This window comes from Heterodontus francisci, chromosome 46, assembly GCF_036365525.1.
Source record: "Heterodontus francisci isolate sHetFra1 chromosome 46, sHetFra1.hap1, whole genome shotgun sequence".
Taxonomy (NCBI): Eukaryota; Metazoa; Chordata; class Chondrichthyes; order Heterodontiformes; family Heterodontidae; genus Heterodontus; species Heterodontus francisci.
The window spans coordinates 9787141-9812238 of NC_090416.1; the positions used below are offsets into that span (position 1 = coordinate 9787141).

The following is a 25098-nucleotide window of genomic DNA, read 5'->3' on the forward strand; positions in this document are numbered from 1 at the left end:
GGTGAGGCCGCTGATTGGCCGGGCTGGATGATTGGCAGGCGATGGGGCGTGGACGAGGACAGGACGGAGGCGGTGATTGGTCGGGACGGGTGAATGGCTGGCGCGTGGGGACGGAAGAGTCGGGTTGTCCCGCTGATTGGCTGAGGCAGGTGATCGGCAGGCCGTGGGCGTGGACGGAGAGGGGGGGGGCAAAGGCGGTGATTGGTCGGGACGCGTGATTGGCAGAGGGCGTGTGGGCGGCGACCGGCCTCCAATGCGGATTGGCCGGGGCGGCTGTCAGTCAGCGAGCGCTTCCGGCGGAGCTGGGTAGGTTTTTGCGGCTGTTTTCCACAAAGGGAGAAAAAAAAAACTCCGGGCCGGAAAGTTCCAGAATGTGGCGGGAGGCGGAGAAGCTTCCAGAAACTCGGGGAGGGAGAGGGGCAAGTGGGGCAGAGAGAAGGGAAAGTGGGGGAGGCCTCAAACTCCCCGGGCTTGCGTAAACCCAGCTCCGGGGGAAGGGGCCCACACCTGCAGTGGAACTGCTAATGGAGCCCGAGGCGGCTTACTCTCTCCTAGGCCTCAGTTTCCCCCGCGGCGGCCCCTTCAACCCCCTCGCCAAGGCAATGAACAGGCTTCACTCTCAGTCTGTCATCTCCGAGAGAAAGGGAACCGAGGGTTAGCATTGAATGGTGGAGGGGCTGAATGGTCTCCAACAGGCAATGAGAGTGAGATTTACACTGTAACCTGCAATAGGCAATGAGAATGAGATTCATACTGTAACCTGCAACAGGCAATGAGAGCTACATTCACACTAAACTAACAGGCAATGAGAGTGAGATTCACACTAAACTGTAACGGGCAATGAGAGTGAGATTCACACTAAACTGTAACAGGCAATGAGACTGAGATTCACACTAACCTGCAACAGGCAATGAGAGTGAGATTCCCACTGTAATCAGCCACAAACAGTGAGAGTACCACTGTAAAATCAATAGCAGGCAATGAGAATGAGATTTACACTGTAACCTGCAATAGGCAATGAGAATGAGATTCATACTGTAACCTGCAACAGGCAATGAGAGCTACATTCACACTAAACTAACAGGCAATGAGAGTGAGATTCACACTAAACTGTTACGGGCAATGAGAGTGAGATTCACACTAAACTGTAATGGGCAATGAGAGTGAGATTCACGCTGTAACCTGCAACAGGCAATGAGAGCTACATTCACACTAAACTGTAACAGGCAATGAGAGTGAGATTCACACTAAACTGTAAAGGGCAATGAGAGTGAGATTCACACTAAACTGTAACGGGCAATGAGACTGAGATTCACACTAAACTGTAACAGGCAATGAGAGTGAGATTCACACTAAACTGTAACAGGCAATGAGAGTGAGATTCACACTAACCTGCAACAGGCAATGAGCGTGAGATTCCTACTGTAACCTGCAACGGGCAATGAGACTGAGATTCACACTAACCTGCAACAGGCAATGAGAGTGAGATTCACACTGTAAAATCAGTAGCAGACAGTGCGAGTGAGATTTCTACTGTAACCTGCAACAGTCAATGAGAGTGAGATTCACACTAACCTGTAACAGACAATGAGAGTGAGATTCACACTGCAACCTGCAACAGGCAATGAGAGTCAGATTCCTACTGTAACCTGCTGCAGGCAATGAGAGTGAGATTCCTACTGTAACCTGTAACAGGCAATGAGAGTGAGATTCCTATTATAATCAACAGCAGGCAGTGAGAGTGAGATTCACACTAACCTGTAACAGGCAATGAGAGTGAGATTCCTACTGTAACCTGCAACAGGCAATGAGAGTGAGATTCACACTGCAACCTGCAACAGGCAGTGAGAGTTAGATTCCCACTGTAACCTGCAACAGGCAATGAGAGTGCGATTCACACCAACCTGTAACAGGCAATGAGAGTGAGATTCCTACTGTAACCTGTAACAGGCAATGACAGTGAGATTCCTATTGTAATCAGCAGGCAGTGAGAGTGAGATTGACACTGTAACCTGTAACAGGCAATGAGAGTGAGATTCCTACTGTAACCTGCTGCAGGCAATGAGAGTGAGATTCCTACTGTAACCTGTAACAGGCAATGAGAGTGAGATTCCTATTATAATCAACAGCAGGCAGTGAGAGTGAGATTCACACTGTAACCTGTAACAGGCAATGAGAGTAAGATTCCTACTGTAACCTGCAAAAGGCAGTGAGAGTTAGATTCCCACTGTAATCTGCAACAGACAATGAGAGTGAGATTCACACTGTAACCTGCAACAGGCAGAGAGAGTGAGATTCCCACTGTAACCTGCAGCAGGCAGTGAGAGTGAGATTCCTACTGTAATCAGCAGCAGGCAGTGAGAGTGAGATTCACACTGTAACCTGTAACATGCAATGAGAGTGAGATTCCTACTGTAACCTGCACGGGCAATGAGAGTGAGATTCCCACTGTAACCTGCAACAGGCAATGAGAGTGAGATTCTCACTGTCACCTGCAACAGGCAGTGAGAGTGAGATTCACACTGTAACCTGCAGCAGGCAGTGAGAGTGAGATTCCTACTGTAACCTGCAACAGGCAATGAGAATGGGATTCACACTGCAACCTGCAGCAGGCAGTGAGAGTGAGATTCCTTCTGTAACCTGCAACAGGCAATGAGAGTGAGATTCACACTGTCACCTGAACAAGCAGTGAGAGTGAGATTCACACTGTAACCTGCAGCAGGCAGAGAGAGAGATTCCCATTGTAACCTGTAACAGGCAGTGAGAGTGAGATTCACACTGTAACCTACAGCAGGCAGTGATAGTGAGATTCCCATTGTAACCTGCAACAGGCAGTGCAAGTAAGATTCCCATTGTAACCTGTAACAGGCAGTGAGATTCCCACTGTAACCTGAACAGGCAGTGAGAGTGAGATTCACACTGTAACCTGCAGCAGGCAGAGGGAGTGAGATTCCCATTGTAACCTGTAACAGGCAGTGAGAGTGAGATTCACACTGTAACCTGAACAGGCAGTGAGAGTGAGATTCACACTGTAACCTGCAGCAGGCAGAGGGAGTGAGATTCCCATTGTAACCTGTAACAGGCAGTGAGAGTGAGATTCACACTGTAACCTGCAACAGGCAGTGCAAGTGAGATTCCCACTGTAACCTGAACAGGCAGTGAGAGTGAGATTCACACTATAACCTGAACAGGCAGTGAGAGTGAGATTCACACTGTAACCTGCAGCAGGCAGAGGGAGTGAGATTCCCATTGTAACCTGTAACAGGCAGTGAGAGTGAGATTCACACTATAACCTGTAACAGGCAGTGAGAGTGAGGTTCACACTGTAACCTGCAACAGGCAGTGCAAGTGAGATTCCCACTGTAACCTGCAGCAGGCAGTGAGAGTGAGAGTCCCACTGTAAAAACTAGCAAGCAGTGAGAGTCCCACTGTAATATGTACAGGCAGTGAGCGTGATAGTCCCATTGTAACCTCTAACAGGCAGTGAGAGTGAGATTCCCAGTGTAGCCTTTATAAGGCAGTAACTGTGATCTCTGTGTTGCAGGGTGGACTGAGGACCACAATGGAGCAGGGAAAGGAGGCACTCCGATCTCTTCCGCCAGCGGAGATATTGCAGGAGGCGAGTCTGGCTCAGAATGCCAAGCGCCTGGCCGAGGGCGAGAACTGCTTCATCTGCTCCGAGTGCGGCATGAGCTTCGACAAGTACTGCCAGCTGAAGCTGCACGTGTCGGCCCACGGGGCGGAGCAGCTCTTCCAGTGCCCTGTGTGCGGGATGCGGTTCAGCTACTCCTCGCAGCTCGCCCGGCACCAGCGCAGCCACAGCGGGGAGAAGCCCCACCAGTGCGCCACCTGCGGCAAGGAATTCAGCCTCTCCTCCACCCTGCTGACGCACCAGCGCAACCACAGCGGGGAGAAGCCCTACCAGTGCGCCACCTGCTCCAAGAGGTTCAGCTGCTCCTCCCACCTGGCGCAGCACCAGCACACCCATTCGGGGGAGAAGCCCTTCCAATGCCCCACCTGCGGCCGCGGGTTCAGCCGGTCGGGCACCCTCCGCCGGCACGAGGTGACACACACCGGAGCCAAGCCCTACAAGTGCCCCGACTGCGGCAAGGAGTTCAGCCATTCCTCCTCGCTGGTGAAGCACCAGCGCCGGCACAAGGAGGACTGGCCCCTTCAGTGCGGCGTGTGCGGTAGAGAGTTCAAGCAGCGGTCGGCGTTGGGCATTCACAAACTCTACCACTTGGCCGAGAAGCGGCGGAGAGAGAACCAGGTGAGTCGGGCTGTCACTTTCGGACAGTGGGCCCGAGTAGGTTTCAAATGCTTCTAGACTGGCGGATAACTAACGTAGAGCCATTTTTCAGAAGGGAGCTACAGCAAGTCCAGGGAACAATAGACCAGTCATCTTAACATCGGTAGCGGAAAAAATAGTGGAATTCCTACTGAAGAAGAATGTAGAAAAACATCTAGAAGCCAAAAGTATAATGCTGAATAGTCAACGTGGATTTCATAAGGGAAAGTCTTGCTTCACCAACCTCTTTGAATCCTTTGGAGAGGTAACAGGGAGAGTAGATATGGGTACTGTAGTAAATGTAATATATTTAGACTTCCAATCGGCCTTTGATAAAGTACTACATAATAGACTAATGAATAAGGGCAGAGAATGCGGAGTCAGGGGACAAGTGGCAGATTGCATAGCTAGCTGGCTTCAAGACGGAAAGCTGAGGGTGGGAGTACGGGTCGTTGTTCAGAGTGGTCGAAGTTGGGAAGGGTTGTCCCACAAGGATCAGTGCTGTTCACTGCTTTGAAATCAAAAACCCAATTTCTAAATTTGTGGACCTCAACACTGAGGGGACTGCAAAGAATGACAGGAGGAAACTTGCAGAATGGGCGTACAGTGGGCAAGTGAAGCTCAACGTAGACAAGTGTGAAGCATTACATTTTGGTCAGCAAAATAAGGAGGTCAGCGAGTAGTTTGAAAATGAGAATCTAAATGGGGTAGAAGAGCAAAGAGATCTGGGAGTACAAATACACAAATCGCTGAAAGTAACAACACAGGTTAACAAGGTCATACAATAGGCAAACCGTTCGCTGGGTTTCATTGCTCAAGAATTGTAATTGGAAATGTTATGCTGAACTCATTTCAATCCTCGGTCAGACCACACTTGGAGCTACAGTTCTGGTCGCCATATTATAAAAAGGGTATAGAGGCTCTCGAGAGAGAGTGCAAAAAGATTTACAAGGATGATACCAGAAATTTGAGGTTATAAAGGCTGAATAGGCTGGGTCGCTGTCTTCACTAGAATGAGAAGGCTGAGGGGTGACCGAAAAGAGGTCTTTAAAATTAAATTACGAAACGTTTTGATAAAGTGGATAGAGAGAGAATGTTTCCACTTGTGGGTGAGACCAGAACGAGCAGGCCATCAGTATAAGACAGTCAGCCAATCTAATCGGGAATTCATGAGAAACTCCTTTCCCCGGAGAGTGGTGAGAATGTGGAACTCGCTACCACAGGGAGTGGTTGAGGGGAATAGCAGAGATACATTTAAGGGGAAGCTGGATAAACACGTCAGGGAGAAAGGAATAGTCGTATATGTTGATAGGGTGAGATGAAGTAGGGCGGGAGGAGGCTCGTGTGGAGCGTGAACTGGTTGGGCCGAATGGCCTGTATATTCCATGTAATTACTTTCCGCCCTCTGTAAACTTACAATCATCCAACACTCCTGAGGTCCCCAGCATCACAGATGCCAGACTTCAGCCAATTTGATTCACTCCTACTGATATTAAGAAACGACTGAAGGCACTGGATACTGCAAAGGCTATGGGCCCTGACAACATTCCAGCAATAGTACTGAAGACCTGTGCTCCAGAACTTGCCGTGCCCCTAGCCAAGCTGTTCCAGTACAGCTACAACACTGGCATCTACCCTGCAATGTGGAAAATTGCCCAGGTATGTCCTGTACACAAAAAGCAGGACAAGTCCAACTCGGCCAATTACCGCCCCATCAGTCTACTCTCAATCATCAGTAAAGTGATGGAAAGTGTCGTCAGGAGTGCTATCAAGCAGCACTTGCTCAGCAATAACCTGCTCAGTGATGCTCAGTTTGGGTTTCGCCAAGAGGTGAGGTGAGAGTGACTGCCCTTGACATCAAGCCAGCAATTGACCGAGTATGGCATCAAGGAGCCCTAGCAAAACTGAGCTCAATGGGAATCCACTGGTTGGAGTCACACCTAGCACAAAGGAAGATGGTTGTGGTTGTTGGAGGTCAATCATCTCAGTCCCAGGACATCACTGCAGGAGTTCCTCAGGGTAGTGTCATAGGCCCAACCATCTTCAGCTGCTTCATCAATGACCTTCCTTCAATCATAAGGTCAGAAGTGGGGATGTTCGCTGATGATTGCACAATGTTCAGCACCATTGGCGACTCCTCAGATACTGAAGCAGCCCGTGTCCAGATGCAGCAAGACCTGGACAATATTCAGGCTTGGGCTGATAAGTGGCAAGTAACATTCACACCACACAAGTGCCAGGCAATGACCATCTCCAACAAGAGAGAATCTAACCATCTCCCCTTGATGTTCAACGGCATTACCATTGCTGTATCCCCCACTATCACCCTGGGGTCAAAATGGACCAGTAACTTAACTGGAGTGGACATATAAATGCTGTGGCTACAAGAGCAGGTCAGAGGCTGGGAATTCTGTGGTGAGTAACTCACCTCCTGACTCCCCAAAGCCTGTCCACCATCTACAAGGCACAAGTCAGGAGTGTGATGGAATACTCTCCACTTGCCTGGATGGGTGCAACTCAAACAACACTGAAGAAGCTCGACATTATCCAGGACAAAGCAGCCCACTTGATTGGCACCCCATCTACAAACATTCACTCCCTCCAACACCGACGTACAGTGGCAGCAGTGTGTACCATCTACAAGATGCACTGCAGCAACTCACCAAGGCTCCTCAGACAGCACCTTCCAGACCCGTGACCTCTACCACCTAGAAGGACAAGGGCAGCAGATGCATGGGAACACCACCACCTGCAAGTTCCCCTCCAAGTCACACACCATCCTGACTTGGAACTATATCGCCGTTCCTTCACTGTCGCTGGGTCAAAATCCTGGAACTCCCTTCCTAACAGCACTGTGGGTGTACCTACCTCACATGGACTGCAGCGGTTCAAGAAGGCAGCTCACCACCACCTTCTCAAGGGGCAATTAGGGATGGGCGACAAATGCTGGCCTGGCCAGCAACACCCACATCCCTTGAAAGAATTTTTAAAAAATGAAACTGGCTGACCTGTAATTGCCTCGTTTATCCTGCTCTCTTTTTTTTGAAGAAGAGTGTAACATTTGCAATCCTCCAGTCCTCTGGCACCACCCCTGTATCTAAAGAGGACTGAAAGATTATGGCCAGCACCTCCACAATTTCCACACTTACTTCCTTCAGCACCCTAGGATGACCAGGTGACATCTCCACTTAAAGTACTGCCAGCCTTTCTAGTGTCTCTTTATCGACTGTTCTCTTATCTCGTATCCCAACAGCTTCTCATTTACTGTAGCTTTAGGATATCTGTCATCCATTCCCTTTTTTGCTTTCTCTTACTCCGTCCAGTGAGCTGTGGCTTTGATTGCCTCCCCTTTTACCCTTGTGTGAATGTTCCTACGGTGTACCTGAATCATCTCTTTAAAGGCCCATTGCTCCATTGCATTTCTGCCTGCCAGTCTTTGACCCAATTTAACTGGGACAGTTGCCTCCTCAGTTCACCCCAAATTTAGCTCTTCTCCAGTTAAGTGCGTTTGTGCTACGACTTCTCCATAACTAATCTAAACTTACGATACTGTGATCACTATTTCCGAGATGCTACCCGGCTCCTCTTCATTCCCCAGAACCAGATCCAGCAGTGCCTTCTTTCTCATTGGCGAGAAACATATTGAATCAAGACAATTCTCCTGAACGCACTTCAGATGTTCCTCCCCTTCTCTGCCCTTAACGTAGTCACTGCCCCCGTCCATATTGGGGTAGTTAAAAGTCTCCCATTATGGTAATTTCTTTGCAAATCCGCTCTTGTGTCTCCTTCCCGCTAGTTGGTGGTCTGTACAATATGTCAAGTAGCGGAGTAGCTCTTGTACTTCTTAACTCCAAACAAATAGATTCTGACTTTGACCCTTCAATCGCATCTCTTTCTAGCACTGTAATATCTTAATCAAAACTGTGCCCCCTTCATCCTTCTTTTCCTTCCCTATCTTTCCTGAATGCCTTGTACCCAGGGATGTTAAGCATCCAATCCTTACCCCTTTTTTTTTGAGCCAGGCCTCAATTACGCCTCTGCACCTGATGGCTATTTACGTCTGCAGCTCACCAACCTCACAAAATCACACTTTGTGCATTCACACACTTCCAAGTCTGACGTCGACCTCTTTGTATTTTCTATGATCCCGCCTAATTCCTTCTCATTTCTAACTCCTGTCTCTCCCAGTCCTCTGTGCACCCTTGTTTCTATCTTTTAATCCGACATTTTGGTACCCGGCTTCCTGCCGAGTTGCTTTAAACCTTACCCCCACAGCGCTAGTTAACCTGCCCACGAGGATATTGTCCCAGCTCTGTTCAGGTCCAACCAGTCCATCATGAGGAGATCGCTCCTGCTGCAGAAGTGGTCCCAATCTCACAGGAATCTAATACTCTCCTGCACCGTGCCTCTGTAGCCACCCATGAAAGCTGCCATATCCTCCGATTGCCACTCTCACTAGCACGTGGCACTGGGAGTAATCCAGAGATTGCTACCTTTAGTGGCCCTGTTTTTTAACCCCACACCCCCCAGCTTGATACAACTGAGCGGCTTGCTAAGGCATTTAAGAGTCAGCTGCGTTGCTGTGAATCTGGAGTCACATGTAGGCCAGACCAGGTAAGGACAGCAGATTTCCTTCCCGAAAGGACATTAGTGTACCAAATGGGATTTTTACAACAATCGCCCATGGTTTCATGGTCACCACTAGACTAGCTTTTAATTCCAGGTTTATTAACTGAGTTCACATTTCACCATCTGCCGTGGTGGGATTCAAACCCATGTCCCCAGAGCATTAACCCAGGCCTCTGGATTACTAGTCCAGTGACATTACCATTACACCACCACCTCCCCCTGCAAGGGACTCACCAAGGCTGCTTCGAGAGCACCTTCCAAACCCGCGACCTCTACCACCTAGACGGACAAGGGCAGCAGACACATGGGAACACCACCACCTGCAAGTTCCCCTCCAAGTCACACACCGTCCTGACTTGGAACTATATCGGCCGTTCCTTCACTGTTGCTGGGTCAAAATCCTGGAACTCCCTCCCTAACAGCACTGTGGGTGTACCTACCCCACATGGACTGCAGCGGTTCAAGAAGGCAGCTCACCACCACCTTCTCAAGGGGCAATTAGGGGATGGGCAACAAATGCTGACCTAGTCAGTGACGCCCACATCCCATGAACAAATAAAAACAAAAAGCTTCTCAAACTCTTTGACTTCAGGACCTCAGCTCCCGACATTGTGTCCGACATGGACCACACCTCCAGACTCTTTCCCCTTCCGCCCGCAGAATGTCCCCCACCCTCTCTGTGATGTGTCATCGTGTATTCTGTCGCAGTTCTTCCTTTGTGGTAACAATACCCCGCCAACTTTGAAATTGTAATTCCAATTCCCAAGTCCTAACCATTGATGCAAATGTGGAGCAGTCATCCCAGCCCATGATCCCTGTGGAAAACCCCTTCCCACAGTTTGCCAATTTAAGTTGGCACCTTCCAAGGTCGAGAGTTTGTACAGAGGCCCATTCGTGCCCCAGTGCTGTGACTCTACGAGCATTTCTTGGAATTACCTGCTTGCTGCCAAGTACAAACCTAGAAGGGGTGCAATTGGCATCAAGAGTTTATGTAAGGACCTTAACCTGAATAGTTAATGACCGCACGTTAGGGGGTTCAGGAGAGCGGGGGTGGGGAGGGAAGTGTTGTATTTTACAGAACTGTTGTATTTTTCATGTCCGCTTTGCTCCTCAATGCTTCCAAAACCCAACGTGTCTCATCCCTCCCATCGGACGAGACTGCGTACCTCGCATCTGGCGCTCCGGATTGCTATCCCTCCCTGTGAGAACACTCAGCGCCTCCAATCAGAATGGGGTTACAGTCAACCTGGAGAAGATTATTGGGTGGAGGAGCAGAGAAGCAGAATAGTGTTGAGACTGTTTACTGAACTGATACAGAAAATAATCAAAAGAGGCGAATGGGACGCTGGCCTTTATATCTCGAGGAGTAGAGCACAAGAGGGGAGAAGTCCTGCGTCAGCTATACAAAGCCCTGGTTAGACCACACCTGGAGTTACTGTGGGCAGTTCTGGGCACCACACCTTCGGAAGGATATCTCGGCCTTGGAGGGAATGCAGTGTCGATTCACCAGAATGATACCCGGACTCCAAGGGTTTAATTACAAGGAGAGATTCCACAAACTAGGGCTGTATTCCCTGGAATTTAGAAGGTTAAGGGGTGATTTGTTTGAAGTTTTCGAACTATTAAGGGGAACCGATAGTGTCTATAGCTATATTCTTTAGCTCTTGGGTTTAAAGGGATCAAAGGGTATGGGGAGAAAGCGGGAACAGGTTACTGAGTTGGATGATCAGCCATGATCATAGTGAATGGCGGAGCAGGCTCGAAGGGCCGAATGGCCTACTCCTGCTCCTATTTTCTATGTGTCGATGGAGAGAACTATTTCTGCTCGTTGGGGAGTCTTGGACTAGGGGGCAAAGTCTAAAAATTAGAGCCAGACCTTTCAGGAGTGAATTTAGGAAACACTTCCACACACAAAGGGTGGGAGAAGTTTGGAACTCTCTTCCACAAACAGCAACTGATGCTGGATCAATTGTTAATATTAAATCTGAGATTGATAGATTTTTGTTCACCAAAGGTATTAAGGGCTATGGGGGAAAGGGTTGTGGGGGAAAGGATGAATTAGGTCACAGATCAGCCATGATTGCATTGAATGGCAGAACAGGCTCAAAGGGATGAATGGCCTGCTCCTGTTCCTATGTTGTTTTACTGGATGGGCAGTATCTCGGGGGAAGTATCTCAGAAAGGAATCGCCATCTTAATAGAGTCCGACTGTAACCTGTTAACAGGCAGAGTGAGAGTGTCCAACTGTAACCTGTTAACAGGCAGAGTGAGAGTGTCCGACTCAAACCTAACAGGCAAAGTGAGAGTGTCCGACTGTAACCTGTTAACAGGCAGAGTGAGAGTGTCTAACTATAACCCGTTAACAGGGCGAGTGAGAGTGTCTAACTATAACCTGTTAACAGGCAGAGTGAGAGTGTCCGACTCAAACCTAACAGGCAAAGTGAGAGTGTCCGACTGTAACCTGTTAACAGGCAGAGTGAGAGTGTCCAACTGTAACGTGTTAACAGGCAGAGTGAGAATGTCCGACTGTAACTTGTTAACAGGGCGAGTGAGAGTGTCTAACTATAACCTGTTAACAGGCCGAGTGAGAGTGTCCGACTGTAACCTGTTAGCAGGCAGAGTGTGAGTGTCCAACTGTAACCTGTTAACAGGCAGAGTGTGAGTGTCCGACTGTAACCTGTTAACAGGCAGAGTGTGAGTGTCTGACTGTAACCTGTTAACAGTCAGAGTGTAAGTGTCCGACTGTAACCTGTTAACAGGCAGAGTGAGAGTGTCCAACTATAACCTGTTAACAGGGCAAGTGAGAGTGCCCGACTGAAACCTGTTAAAGGCAGTGAGAGCCCCCCCCTTTAACAGGCTGTAACCCTTACACCTCTCTCTTGTAGGAGAGGCTGATGAATCGAGCGGAGAACTCTCAGGATCCAGACTCGGCCCTTCAATCTAGCCAGGTGTCCCAGGACGGAGCGAAGCTGGACCGTCCACAGTGGCCGGAGCATCCGGAGGGCCCGAAACGCTTCAGCTGCCCTGAGTGCGGGAAGGGCTTCGACCAGAACTCGCGGCTGAAGTTGCACCTGAGGGTCCATACCGGCGAGCGGCCGCTGACCTGCGCGGACTGCGGCAAGGGCTTCAGCAACTCGTCCAACCTGCGCAAGCACGAGCGCACCCACACCGGCGAGAAGCCCTTCAAGTGCCCCGTCTGCGCCAAGGAGTTCAGCCAGTCATCCACCCTGGTGGCCCACCAGCGCACCCACACCGGCGAGAAGCCCTTCCGCTGCTCGGTGTGTGGCATGGACTTCAACAAACAATGCAACCTCCGCAAGCACGAGCGCACCCACACCGGCGAGAAGCCCTTCAAGTGCCCCGTCTGCGGCAAGGGCTTCATCGACCCGTCCAGCCTCCGCAACCACAAGGGCACGCACATGGGCGAGAAGCCCTTCCAGTGTCCCGCCTGCGGCAAGGGCTTCAGCAACCCGTCCAGCCTGCGCAAGCACAAGAGGATCCACCTGGGAGACCCCGGCAGGAGTGACGACGGGGTAAGTGAGGCTCTGGCGGCTGTTTGATGCCAGGGTTTGGGGTTCGATTGTGGGTGGGAGTGGGGGAGGGGGAGTTGGGGGAGCACCAGCACCTCTCCAAACCCACAAGCCCCTGCCACCCAGCAGGACATGGGCAGCAAGCGCAGTGGGTACACCTCCTCCCTCCCCCTACCCCCACCTCCAAGTGTCACCCCATCCCGACTTGGAAATATATCGGCCGTTCCTTCACCGTGGCTGCTTCGAAATACTGAAGTGCTCCCCCCAGCAGCACTGTGGTCCAGCTGGGAGCAGCCTCCCCTGTTGCGGGCGTCGGCCTGAAGGGTAATCTGGAGATGGGTGGGGAGAACCGCAGGGCGGTGCCACCCGAGCGGGGCTTAAAATGTGCATTGGCATGGTCGCACGCCATAGAGTGACGATTCCAGCAGATGAAGGCATTGAGCTTCCTCAGCGGATAGATGCCTCTCTGCAATGAGACAACAGCTCGATTCGAGACCTCGGGGGAGGGGGCGAGAGCAGAAACAGTTACAGGGAAGGAAGACGTCTGCCAACAGCAGCTGGTAACTCGGCACCGTAGGGGGGGGGTTGGCGAGCCTCCCAAAGGGTTTGTCAATCCCGGAAAATATCTCTTGTTTGACACAACTCGTAAAGATGTGGCATTTTTTTTTTGCAATTGCGCGTGGCCCCTATAGGTGGCAGTATAGAGTCATTTACGGCACAGATGGCGGCCATTCGGCCCATCAGAGTCCATGCTGGCTCTCTGTAGAGCAATCCAGCCAGTCCCATTCCCCCGCTGCATCCCCATAACCCTGCAAATCTATTTCCCTCACTTGCCCGTCCAATTTCCTTTTGAAGTCATTCATCGTCTCCGCTTCCACCACCCTCGTGGGCAGCGAGTTCCAGGTCGTTATCACTCACTGTGTAGAACAATTCTTTCTCACGTTCCCCCATCAATCTGTGTCCCCTAGTCCTTGTACCATCAGTTAATGGGAACGGTTTTTCCTTGTCTACCTTATCTAAACCTGTCATAATCTTGTACACCTCCATCAAATCTCCCCTCAATCTCCTTTGCTCCAGGGAGAACAACCCCAGCTTCTCCAACCTAACCTTGTAACTAAAATCCCCCATCCCTGGAACCATTCTGGTCAATCTCCTCTGCACCCTCTCAAGGACCCTCACATCCTTCCTAAAGTGTGGTGACCAGAACTGGACACAATACTCTAGTTGGGGCCTCACCAGAGCTTTATAAAGGTTCAGCATAACTTCTCTGCTTTTGTACTCAATGCCTCTATTTATGAAGCCCAAGATCCCATATACTTTACTAACCACTCTCTCAATATGTCCTGTCACCTTCAAAGATCGATGCACATGAACCCCCAGGTCCCTCTGTCCCTGCACACTCTTTAGAACTGTGCCATTAAGTCTACATTGCCTCACCCTATCCCTTCTGTCAAAATGCATCACCTCCCACTTCTCTGTATTAAACTCCATCTGCCACTTGTCTGCCCATTCTGCTCGCCTATCTATATCCTGTTGCAGGTGGTTCGTATCATCCTCACTGTTTGTCACTCCTCCAAGTTGGGTATCATCGGCAAATTTTGAAATTTCTTAAAATCCATATAAACAACATCCACCACTTTCTCTTCATCAACCTTCTCTGTTACTTCATCAAAAAGTTCAATTAGTCAAGCACGATCTGCCTTTTACAAATCTGTGCTGACTCTCCTTAATTAACTCAAACCTCTCCAAGTGCCTGTTGATATTTTCTCTGATTATTGTTTCTTAAACCTTGCCCACCATTGATCTTAAACTAACTGGCCTGCAGTTGCTAGGACTGTGCTTACATCCTCTGGCACCGCCCCCGTATCCAAGGAAGATTGGAAGATAATGACAAGCCCTTCCGCTATCTCCATCCCCACTTCCTTTACCAACCTGGGATACAAACCATCCGGACCTGGTGAATTATCTACCCTAAACATAGCCAGCCTTTCCAGTACCTCCTCCCTCTCAATTTTTACCCTATCCAATGCCTCTACTCTCTCCAGTTCTACTGATATTTTGTCAGCATCCTCTTCCTTACTAAACACCAATACAAAGAACAGTACAGCACAGGAACAGGCCATTCGGCCCTCCAAGCCTGCGCCGATCTTGATGCCTGCCTAAACACTAACCTTCTGCACTTCCGGGGTCCGTATCCCTCTATTCCCATCCTATTCATGTATTTGTCAAGATGTCTCTTAGACGTCGCTATCGTATCTGCTTCCACCACCTCCCCTGGCAGCAAGTTCCAGGCACTCACCACCCTCTGTGTAAAAAACTTGCCTCGCACATCCCCTCTAAACTTTGCCCCTCGCACCTTAAACCCATGTCCCCTAGTAACTGAATCTTCCACCCTGGGAAAAAGCTTCTGACTATCCACTCTGTCCATGCCGCTCATAACTTTGTAAACTTCTATCATGTCACCCCTCCACCTCCGTCGTTCCAGTGAAAACAATCCGAGTTTATCCAACCTCTCCTCATAGCTAATGCTCTCCAGACCAGGCAACATCCTGGTAAACCGCTTCTGTACCCTCTCCAAAGCCTCCACGTCCTTCTGGTAGTGTGGCAACCAGAATTGCACGCAATATTCCAAGTGTGGCCTAACTAAGGTTCTGTACAGCTGCAACATGACTTGCCAATTTTTATACTCTATGCCCTGACTGATGAAGGCAAGCATGCCGTATGCCTTCTTGACTACCTTATCCACCTGCGTTGCCACTTTCAGTGACCTGTGGACCTGTACGCCCAGATCTCTCTGCCTGTCAATACTCCTAAGGGTTCTGCCATTTACTGTATACCTCCCACCTGCATTAGACCTTCCAAAATGCATTACCTCACATTTGTCTGGATTAAACTCCATCTGCCATTTCTCCGCCCAAGTCTCCAACTGATCTATATCCTGCTGTATCCTCTGACAATCCTCATCATTATCCGCAACTCCACCAACCTTTGTGTCGTCCGCAAACTTACTAATCAGACCAGCTACATTTTCCTCCAAATCATTTATATATACTACAAACAGCAAAGGTCCCAGCACTGATCCCTGCGGAACACCACTAGTCACATCCCTCCATTCAGAAAAACACCCTTCCACTGTTACCCTCTGTCTTCTATGACTGAGCCAGTTCTGTATCCATCTTGCCAGCTCACCTCTGATCCTGTGTGACTTCACCTTTTGTACCAGTCTGCCATGAGGGACCTTGTCAAAGGCTTTACTGAAGTCCATATAGATAACATCCACTGCCCTTCCTTCATCAATCATCTTCGTCACTTCCTCAAAAAACTCAATCGAATTAGTAAGACACAACCTCCCCTTCACAAAACCATGCTGTCTCTCGCTAATAAGTTCATTTGTTTCCAAATGGGAGTAAATCCTGTCCCGAATAATCCTCTCTAATAGTTTCCCTACCGCTGACGTAAGGCTCACCGGCCTATAATTTCCTGGATTATCCTTGCTACCCTTCTTAAACAAAGGAACAACATTGGCTATTCTCCAGTCCTCTGGGACCTTACCTGTAGCCAATGAGGATGCAAAGATTTCTATCAAGGCCCCAGCAATTTCTTCCCTTGCCTCCCTCAGTATTCTAGGGTAGATCCCATCAGGCCCTGGGGACTTATCTACCTTAATGCTTTGCAAGACACCCAACACCTCCTCCTTTTTGATAATGAGATGACTGAGACTATCTACACTCCCTTCCCTAGGCTCATCATCCACCAAGTCCTTCTCTTTGGTGAATACTGATGCAAAGTACTCATTTAGCACCTCGCCCATTTCCTCTGGCTCCACACATAGATTCCCTTCTCTGTCCTTGAGTGGGCCAACCCTTTCCCTGGTTACCCTTAATACAGAGTAGTCATTAAGTATTCTAGGCTTGCCCTGTGCCTTTAAGCATATTACCCTCTTTGTCCCTCATCGGCCCCACTCCACCTCTTACTACCCACTTACTATTTACATGTTGGTACAACATTTTTGGGTTCGCTTTTATGTAGATTGCCATTTTATTCTCACGCTTTCTCTTTGCCAGTTTTATTTTCCTCTTCACCTCCCCTCTCAACTGATTGTATTTAGCCTGGTTCTCACTTGAAGAATTCACCTGCCTTGCATTTTTTTGTTTCACCATGTCTTTATCTTCCTCATCACCCAAGGAGCCCACTTTTTTGGTTCCCTTACCTTTCTCCTTTGTTGGAATGTTCCTAGCCTGCTCCTTAAAAATCACCCGTTACAGTTTTTCCTATCAGTCTTTGGTTCTATTTCACGCTGGCTAAATCCCTTCTCATTGCTTTGAAATTAACCCTCTTCTAATCTGGACGTTCTACCTTATATTCCTTGCTTTTCTGCATTACTAATCTCAACCTTATGATACGATGATCACTCTTCCCCAAGTGCTCCCCTACAGACACCTGGTCCACTTGTCCCACCTCATTTCCCAGCACCAGATCCAGCAGTGCCTCCTTTCTAGTTGGGCTGAGAACAAACTTCTCAAAGACGTTCTCCTGAACATATTTCAGAACTTTCTCCCCCTTCTTGCCCTTCACTCTAACACTATCCCAATCGATGTTTGGGTTCTTGAAGTCCCTCAATGTCACCGCTCTATAGTTCTTGCACATCTCTGTGATTTCCCTGCAGGTAGAGTAGGACTTTCACTGTAAAAGGTGTGACATCTCTTATCTGGCACATAACACCCACAGTTGTAGTGAATGGCTTCCCCCCGAACAAACCAGTCGAAATGCTTTCTGAAAGGGAAAACAAAAAGGCCATTTTTTTTCTCAGTAACTGAAATTTCTAATGTCCAAAGTCAGGGGTTTAAACAAATAATTAGAAGTACATATTTCGGAATAACATGATTAAATGTGTTCGTGGACTTGTCGTTTTGTGTGTCTTACTGTGCCTTCATTAAGTTTTTCTTAGCCTAGCCTCTCCGAAAAGCCCGAGCTTGAACTCCATAATATAGTGCAGGCCTGTGATGCTGTGATCTGAACTTGGGTTGTGCAATTATGAGCATATGGGGTGTATCCAATTTCCCAGGCTGTGTCTGTGCTTATATGGTTGAATTGCTGGAATATTTTTCCTTGGCTTCTTGCAGTTTCTGCTCAGTTGTTCTTCGCAATTGTTCGGAAGAAAAGCTTGAGACAAATTCCAAAAAAAACATAATTCATGTAAAGCTTATATTTATTTTTATGAAAGATATTTTTATAAAAGATAGTGTGACTGAAAGGGGAAAAAAATGACATTGTGCCAATTGCACATCTATTGTAACTTTTGTGTTGCATAAAATTTCAGAAAGTATTAAGTTGAGGAAGAGAATGACTTCAAAAAGAAAACAAGTGATTTTTAAAGCCAACTTATTATCTCGCTTGTGCTTTGTTGATGGTTAGAAAAGATTAATATCGCCATGGCTTTCACTTGAGACAGCATTGCTAATTTCTAACAACTGATATAGAGGAGAGGAAGAAAGACAGGGAGCCTGTACTCATTCTAATTTGATTTCTTTTTTCTTAAACAAATGAAATTTGAGAGAAAGCTAAGGAAACAGATGGGATGAGAGAGAACATTCAAATGATCTGTCGGCTGCCCTTGGAAGGAGTGGGGGAAGAGGAGAGGGTTAAAAGCGAAGTGAGAATGGGTGGAGGATATGGTGGGTCATTCAAGTGCTGGGGGGGGGGTGTTGGGTGGGGGAGGTGGATAGAGGTAGGTACAGCAATGGGAGTGTGGGGTTGGAGGCAGCAAATGGGATAGTCAGGAGGTGAAGGGGTGAGCAATGCAATGGGGGTAGGTGGTTTGGGGGTAGGAACCACAAGTGAGTGGGGGGGCTGGAGCGGGGGACGCGAATCACTAATGCGCACGTTTTTCCTGAAAACCCCGCCCCCCCCCCCCCCCCCCACTGCGCACAAAATACTGCCATTGGTAGCACCTCTGCCCACAGCAACACCCACTCGAAAGGAATGAAGAAAGGCGCAGAGAGAAAAGTTAAGCAGAGAGACTGAGAGAAACAGCGACACCAAGACCTCAGAGACAGGTAAGATGTGTGCAGCGCAATGGCCGAGAAGCTAGCGTATTAGGTGCTGCTGCAACCTTCGCCGCTCCCAGGAAAAAAAAAAAAAATTGGGTGAGATGGAGGTTCCGAGCTCTCAGTCCAAGCAGAGCAACAGTGGTGGCCATTTTACCCAGCATGCACCACACAGCCGAGACCGCTAGCGTCTCCCCTCTGACGAGCCACATGGAGCATTCGTGGCCTCGGGTGTTCCACGTGAAACACTTCCGCCCAAAAGAGGCATTTTAAGCTGGCCAAAGGACAAGGTAGGGGTCGTGTGGTTGAACCAACCAAGCACATTCGCTGTCTGAACCGAACCACAGCAAACCTGAAGCCGGAAAAGGCCAAACTAACCCTTGGCTTCCTGCACCCTTGCACAGTTACTGCACTATCTTTGTACCAATCATTCATTCAATAAAGAAGCCTAGTGTAATTGATATATGCCTGGAGATGCTCACGCTCCAGGGCAACGTCTTGCATTTATATAGTGACTGAAAAGTAGTAAAACGCCACAAGGCTCTGCTCAGGAGCGATAATCAGATTAATGTTTGACCCCGAGCCACATGAGATATTAGGGGGCTGGCGACCAAAAGCTCGGTCAAAGAGGTCAGTTTTAAGGAGGAGAGCGAGAGAGAGGGGCGGAGAGGTTTAGGGAGGGAATTCCAGAGCTAAGGGCCCCAGGCAGCTGAAGGCATGGCCGCCGATGGTGGAGCAATGGGAATCGGGCGGAGGGGGGGGGGGGGGGGGGATGGGCAAGAGGTCAGAATTGGAGGAGGGCAGAGATCTCGGAGGGTCGTAGGGGCTGGAGGAGGTGACAGATAGGGAGGGGGGGTTGCGAGGACCATGGAGGGATTAGTAAACAAGGAAGGGAATTTTTAATATGGAGGCGTTGTCAGACTGGGAGCCAGTGTAGGTCAGTGAGCACACCGTCGGGGCTTGGGGGGGGGGGGGGCAGGGAGCGGGATGATGGGTGGATGGAATTATTGAATTGCCTCCCTGATCTGATCATTTTCTTTCAGCATGTCCTGGCAGGGGCCTTAGTTGATGGGACAATATAGATGCCACGAGCTTCGACTTGGCATATGGGCAGGGAGAGTTAGCTGCAGTATCAACTTTGATTGGACAACTCGGTAGACCAGTCATTATTCCCCCACAGAGTTGTGGACGTGTTCAGAGTGCAGTCTCTGTCTTTCTGGTCAGTGAGAGTCCCGCTCTAATCTGTAGCAGTCAGTAACAGGTTTTCTCTCTCTCGCCGTTCTAGGAGATGCCAATGACCCGGCCGCCCAACGTGCATCGGCCGGACTCAGTCCATCCCGCTGCGGAAACGTTCCCGGGTGGAACGGCTTTGCCCGGCCCGCGGGGTTCCAAGTTTGGGCCGGCTTCTCCGGGGGTGCCGAGGACCTTCAGCTGCTCCGAGTGCGGGAAGAGCTTCAACCGGAACTACCGTCTGAAACTGCACCTCCTCGTCCACTCGGGGGAGAAACCCTTGACTTGTCTGGACTGCGGGAGGGGATTCGTTGACCCCTCCAACCTCCGCAAGCACCAGCGCACGCACGCCGGAGAGAGGCGTAGGTCCGAGGATGAGGTAATTGACCTGGCGATTCGGTGACGCCACCTTCGGGGGTTAAAGGTCTTGACTATGGGATGACGGGAGTGGGGGGGGGGGTGTGGGTGCGGGGGGAGGTCCCTCTCCCTTCCCCACCCAACCCACCCCCCAGAGCGCTGCTCTACGCCTCATGCGGGTGTAACTGGACCCTACAGACCCAAAGTGTGGCCAAACGAGGGCAGGGGGTGGGGGGGGGTTTGGCTCCTTTTGCGCTGGCTCTTGTGATCAAAGAGTCTGGAGATGAACCACCTCCGTCCAACCCCCCTCCCCCCCTCCCCCAGCATCAACCGAAAAGGCAGCCGCTTGGGGGTTTGAGCACTGTGATGATTGGAGAGATGGCTGCTTCCCTGATATCTCAGAGATGACATCTCCACTCCGAGCTACAGTGGTTTGGGACCCCCTCCCCCCCCCCGTCTCAAAAAGTAGCATGGTTTGAAGATTTGCTTCATTTGTCGGGATGAAGGAGCAGTTCTGAGCTGGAGCGATCGACAGGATCATTGCAGAGAGAATGGCCATGCGATCGTGAGCGAAGGGATTGAATTCCGTAGCGATCGAAAGAACTTGCATTTCTGTAGCGCCTTTCGGTTTATCCCCGGGCACCGGGGAGAACTTTCCCTCCTCCTCTTCCAGCTGCGGCCGCAGGACCTTTTACTTCTCGTCCGAAAGACGGCGCCTCCGACAGTGCAGCACTCCCTCTGGGCGGACGCTGGCAGTGTGTGGGCCTGGATTAGGAGCACGAGCCTCTCGAGCCCTGAGCCCACGACCTCCTGACCTCTTGCCACACGTACGACCCGAGCGGATTCCTCAGGGGCAGAGACTCTCCCTACCGCGCCCGCCCAGCCTTGTAGGGAGATGCCCAATTCCCCGGACTATCTCGAGCTGCTTCAGACTTCAATCCTGTAAGTCACGAAGTCACATCCCTGCACATTTTTCCCCTTCCAAGTATTTATCCAATTGCCCTTTTGAAAGTTACTATTGAATCTGCTTCCACCGCCCTTTCAGGCAGCGCGTTCCAGATCACAACAACTCGCTGCGTTAAAAAAAAATTCTCCTCCTCTCCCCCCTCTGGTTCTTTTACCAATTATCTTCAATCTGCGTCCCTCTGGTTACCGACCCTCCTGCCACTGGAAACAGTTTCTCCTTATTTACTGCATCGAAACTCTTCCCAGTCAGACCTTCTCAGGGCAACTAGGGATGGACACTGACTGCGGCCCGGAATGCCCAGATCCCAAGAACAAAATAGCTTAAAGGGGAAATGGTAGTTCAGAGTTTGTATTTAGATGGAGGGACAGGAGTGGGCCTTAAAACTTGCCAATCTTCCTTAATCAACTAAATTACAAGAAACTGAATGTAGTATGGTCTAGTGGGTTCTCACTTGTGCCTTCTGGCAGTTCGGGAAGGACTCTTAAGAGGATTACAAAAAAGTCTGGTCTGTTCCTTACCGAGAACTTCATAAATGGACGGCACAGTGGCGCAGTGGTTAGCACCGCAGCCTCACAGCTCCAGCGACCCGGGGTCGATTCTGGGTACTGCCTGTGCGGAGTTTGCAAGTTCTCCCTGTGACCGCGTGGGTTTCCGCCAGGTGCTCCGGTTTCCTCCCACAGCCAATGACTTGCAGGTTGATAGGGAAATTGGCCATTGTAAATTGCCCCTAGTGTAGGCAGGTGGTAGGAGAATAGTGGGGATGTGGTAGGGAATATGGGATTAATGTAGGATTAGTATAAATGGGTGGTTGTTGGTCGGCACAGACTCAGAGGGTCTGTTTCAGTGCTGTATCTCTCTATGACTGTATGAAATAGAGGCGTTGAGCACAAAAGCAGGGAAGCTGAACCTTTATAAAGCTCTGGTTAGGCCGCAACTAGAGTATTGTGTCCAGTTCTGGTCACCACGCTTCAGGAAGGATGTGAGGGTCCTTGAGAGGGTGCAGAGGAGATTTACCAGAATGGTTCCAGGGATGGGGGATTTTAGTTACAAGGTTAGGTTGGAGAAGCTGGGGTGGTTCTCCCAGGAGCAAAGGAGATTGAGGGGAGATTTGATGGAGGTGTACAAGATTATGACAGGTTTAGACAAGTTAGACAAAGAAAAACTGTTCCCATTAACTGATGGTACAAGGACTAGGGGCAGCCCTCGAGGCAAGAGTGGGCTTCATCTCGGGCGGTGAGCTGTCTGCAAGGGTGGGCACTGAGGAGCATTTGCCCATGTTCAGAGGGGAGTGGCAAGGGAAAGTTCTGAAGGCAAGGGACAGGAACGGAGCGGGGTGGGGGGGGGGGGGTGGGGGGTGTGGAGGAGGTGTGACTAGCTAGCGTGTATCTCACTCTGCCCTGTGCAGCAGAGGCTCGGTGGGGGTCAGGGCCAGGCGGAGGCTGGGCAAGCTGGTGAAGATCGACTAAGGGAGCCACAACAGCCGCCCATGCCAAGCAGGGCCGATCCGCCGCGGAGAGTGTGCCGGACTTGCCTCGGCTGCCTCCAAATGTCAGTGTCAGCAAAGACGGCAGCTCTCCAGGGAGGCCGTCACCGACTGAAGTACCCTGCTGCGGGATGCGCTGCGACCCATAGGCTTCAGTGGACATCCAGCGCCCGTGGGCCTGAAGATCACCATGGCACTCAACATTTACGCCTCCGGATCGTTCCAGGGATCTACTGGGGAATATGTGTGCCCACTGCTGCATCAAGGAGGTGACCAATTCCTTGTTTCAGAGGGCCGGCGACTATGTGCGTGACTGGGCTGACCCTGACACTCAAGCAGAGAGAGCCATTGGCTTTGGGGGCCATCGCTGGACTCCCTGAAGGGCATGGTGTTACTGACTGCACGCATGTGGCCATCAAGACTCCCACGGACCAGCCAGTCGCCTTCAACAACAGGAAGGGCTTCCATTCAATCAACTGGTCTCCACCACCGGAGGTGTTTCCAGCGGGGGTGTGCCCGCTTCCCGGGAAGCAGCCATGACGCCTGCGTACTCACCACAGATTTCCCGCTGGCCTTCGGGGGTGGATGCTCGGAGACATGGGCTACCCATCTAAGACATGGTTACTGACGCATGTGAGGAACCCTCGCACTGCGGTCGAGGAGCGGTGCAACACTTGCCAGGGCTCCACCCGGGCGACCATTGGGCTGAAGATGAGATTCCAGTGATAGAGGCTCGGGGCAATCTCATACCTACCCACAGCTGTCATGATGCCCGCCCCAGGTGAATTCAATAAATATCTCGCTTGTATTACACTTGTTGCCTCTTTCCTATCGCACTCCCGCGCCTTGCGCTCGGGCTCACCACACACACACACACAGACCAAGTTGCGCGCCCAGACCAGTGAAACCCTAAGTGCGTCTTATTCACGTGCTACCCAGGGGTTGCTACGCAGATGCAGGAGCCTCTTTAGCCCTCACAGCTGCCGGAGCTGGGGTCACTGGCGGTCGGGGCTGAGGAGCCGCTGTCCACACCCAGAGCGCGCTGAGATGTGGAGGGCGGCCTCTCCTCCTCCCTTTCAAGGCTCACTTGAACCTCCCGAGGTACCATGACCCGCATGAGGAAACGCAAACATTATGGCGTTCCGCTGCATGGCTTTATCCATGCCGACCACGCCTGTTGTGGGCACGTGAGCACAATGCCTCCTCGCTCTCTCAGGTGGACACTCCAGTCCCTCCTTCTGCTATGGAAAGGCCTTCCTGGGAGCCCACTAGTCCCAGAGTTTCCTCCTCTGCCGGGGGTCAGCTCTTGGAGGTCCACCTCCAGTCTTCGCCCTTTCCCTAGCGTGACCCACTTGCGGCCCTGAACCCAGTTCCCCTCCGAGTCACACACCATCCTGACTTGCAACTATATCGGCCGTTCCTTCACTGTCGCTGGGTCAAAATCCTGGAACTCCCTCCCGAACAGCACTGTGGGCGTACCGACCCCACATGGACTGCAGCGGTTCAAGAAGGCAGCACACCACCACCTTCCCAAGGGCAATTAGAGATGGGCACTAAATGGTGGTGCCAGCGATGCCCGAAAATCCCATGAATGAATGAACAAAAAACATTCTGCGCCCTCGCCACTCTCAGTGCTTCCTCCAAGTGGTGTTCAACATGGAGGAGTACTGATTCATCAGCTGAGATGGGGCAGTAGGTGATAATCAGCAGGAGGTTTCCTTGACCTGATGCCATGAGACTTCATGGGGTCTGGCGTCAATGATGAGGACTCCCAGGGCAATTCCTGACTGTGTACCACTGTGCCGCCAGCGACAGGACAGACAGGATGGTGATGGCCGTGTCTGGGACGTTGCCTGGAAGGCATGATTCCGTGAGTATGACTATGTCAGGCTGTTGTTTGACTAGTCTGTGGGACGGCTCTTTCAACTTTGGCACAAGCCCCCAAACGTTAGTGAGGAGGACTTTGCAGGGTCGACAGGGCTGGGTTTGCCGTTGTCATTTAGATGGTTTCATGGTCACCATTGGCGAGACTAATTCCGGATTTATTAATTGAATTTCAATTCCACTAGCTGCCGGTGGTGAGATTTGAACCCGTGTCCCCAGAGCGTGAGCCTGAGTCTCTGGATTGCTAGTCCAGTGAAATTACTACCGCACCACTGCCGCCCTCAGTGCCCCTCCATGCACAATCTCCTCTGAGGTGAGTGAGCTGGCCAGCCCATTCTGCACTGGTGACCGCATTCTGTTCCCACCTCCAGCTGCTGCTCATTGGTGCACCGCCTGGCTATTTGGCGAACCCCCTGAGAAAGTCTCTGCAGACCCCAGGTTGAGCTGCTGATCGCCCTCCTCCCCCGCGCCCCCCCCCCCGCCGGCGTCCCCTGTGATGCTGATCAATTTGTCACAAGGCCAGGAGTTGACCGGGAGCCAAGAGGGACCACGTCAAGCGGAAGACGCCAGGTGGCCCCACGGTTCAGCGATGCCTTCCTGTGGATTCTCCTCCAGGCTGGAAGGGAAAGGCGGGAGGTCCTCTTCCCAATGGACGGCAGGAAGAGGATATCCCGCCTGACCAA

General features: G+C 50.7%; 1 protein-coding gene across 1 annotated transcript; it reads left to right on the forward strand.

Moving 5' to 3' along the window:
* The first annotated feature begins 239 nt into the window (after positions 1–239).
* LOC137356790 (zinc finger protein 93-like) lies at positions 240–24859 on the forward strand. Its single transcript, XM_068022559.1, has 5 exons — positions 240–306; positions 3545–4270; positions 11803–12450; positions 19780–20103; positions 22454–24859. The coding sequence occupies exons 2-5, from the start codon at positions 3563–3565 to the stop codon at positions 22802–22804; spliced, it is 2031 nt and encodes a 676-aa protein (XP_067878660.1). The 5' UTR covers positions 240–306; positions 3545–3562; the 3' UTR covers positions 22805–24859.
* The last annotated feature ends 239 nt before the right edge of the window (positions 24860–25098 follow it).

Coding starts and splice junctions, on each gene's coding strand:
- LOC137356790 (XM_068022559.1), top strand. CDS start 3,563: ATGGAGCAGGGAAAGGAGGCACTCCGATCTCTTCCGCCAGCGGAGATA. Junction 4,271..11,802: donor AGCGGCGGAGAGAGAACCAG/GTGAGTCGGGCT, acceptor TCTCTCTTGTAG/GAGAGGCTGATGAATCGAGC. Junction 12,451..19,779: donor CCGGCAGGAGTGACGACGGG/GTAAGTGAGGCT, acceptor TCGCCGTTCTAG/GAGATGCCAATGACCCGGCC.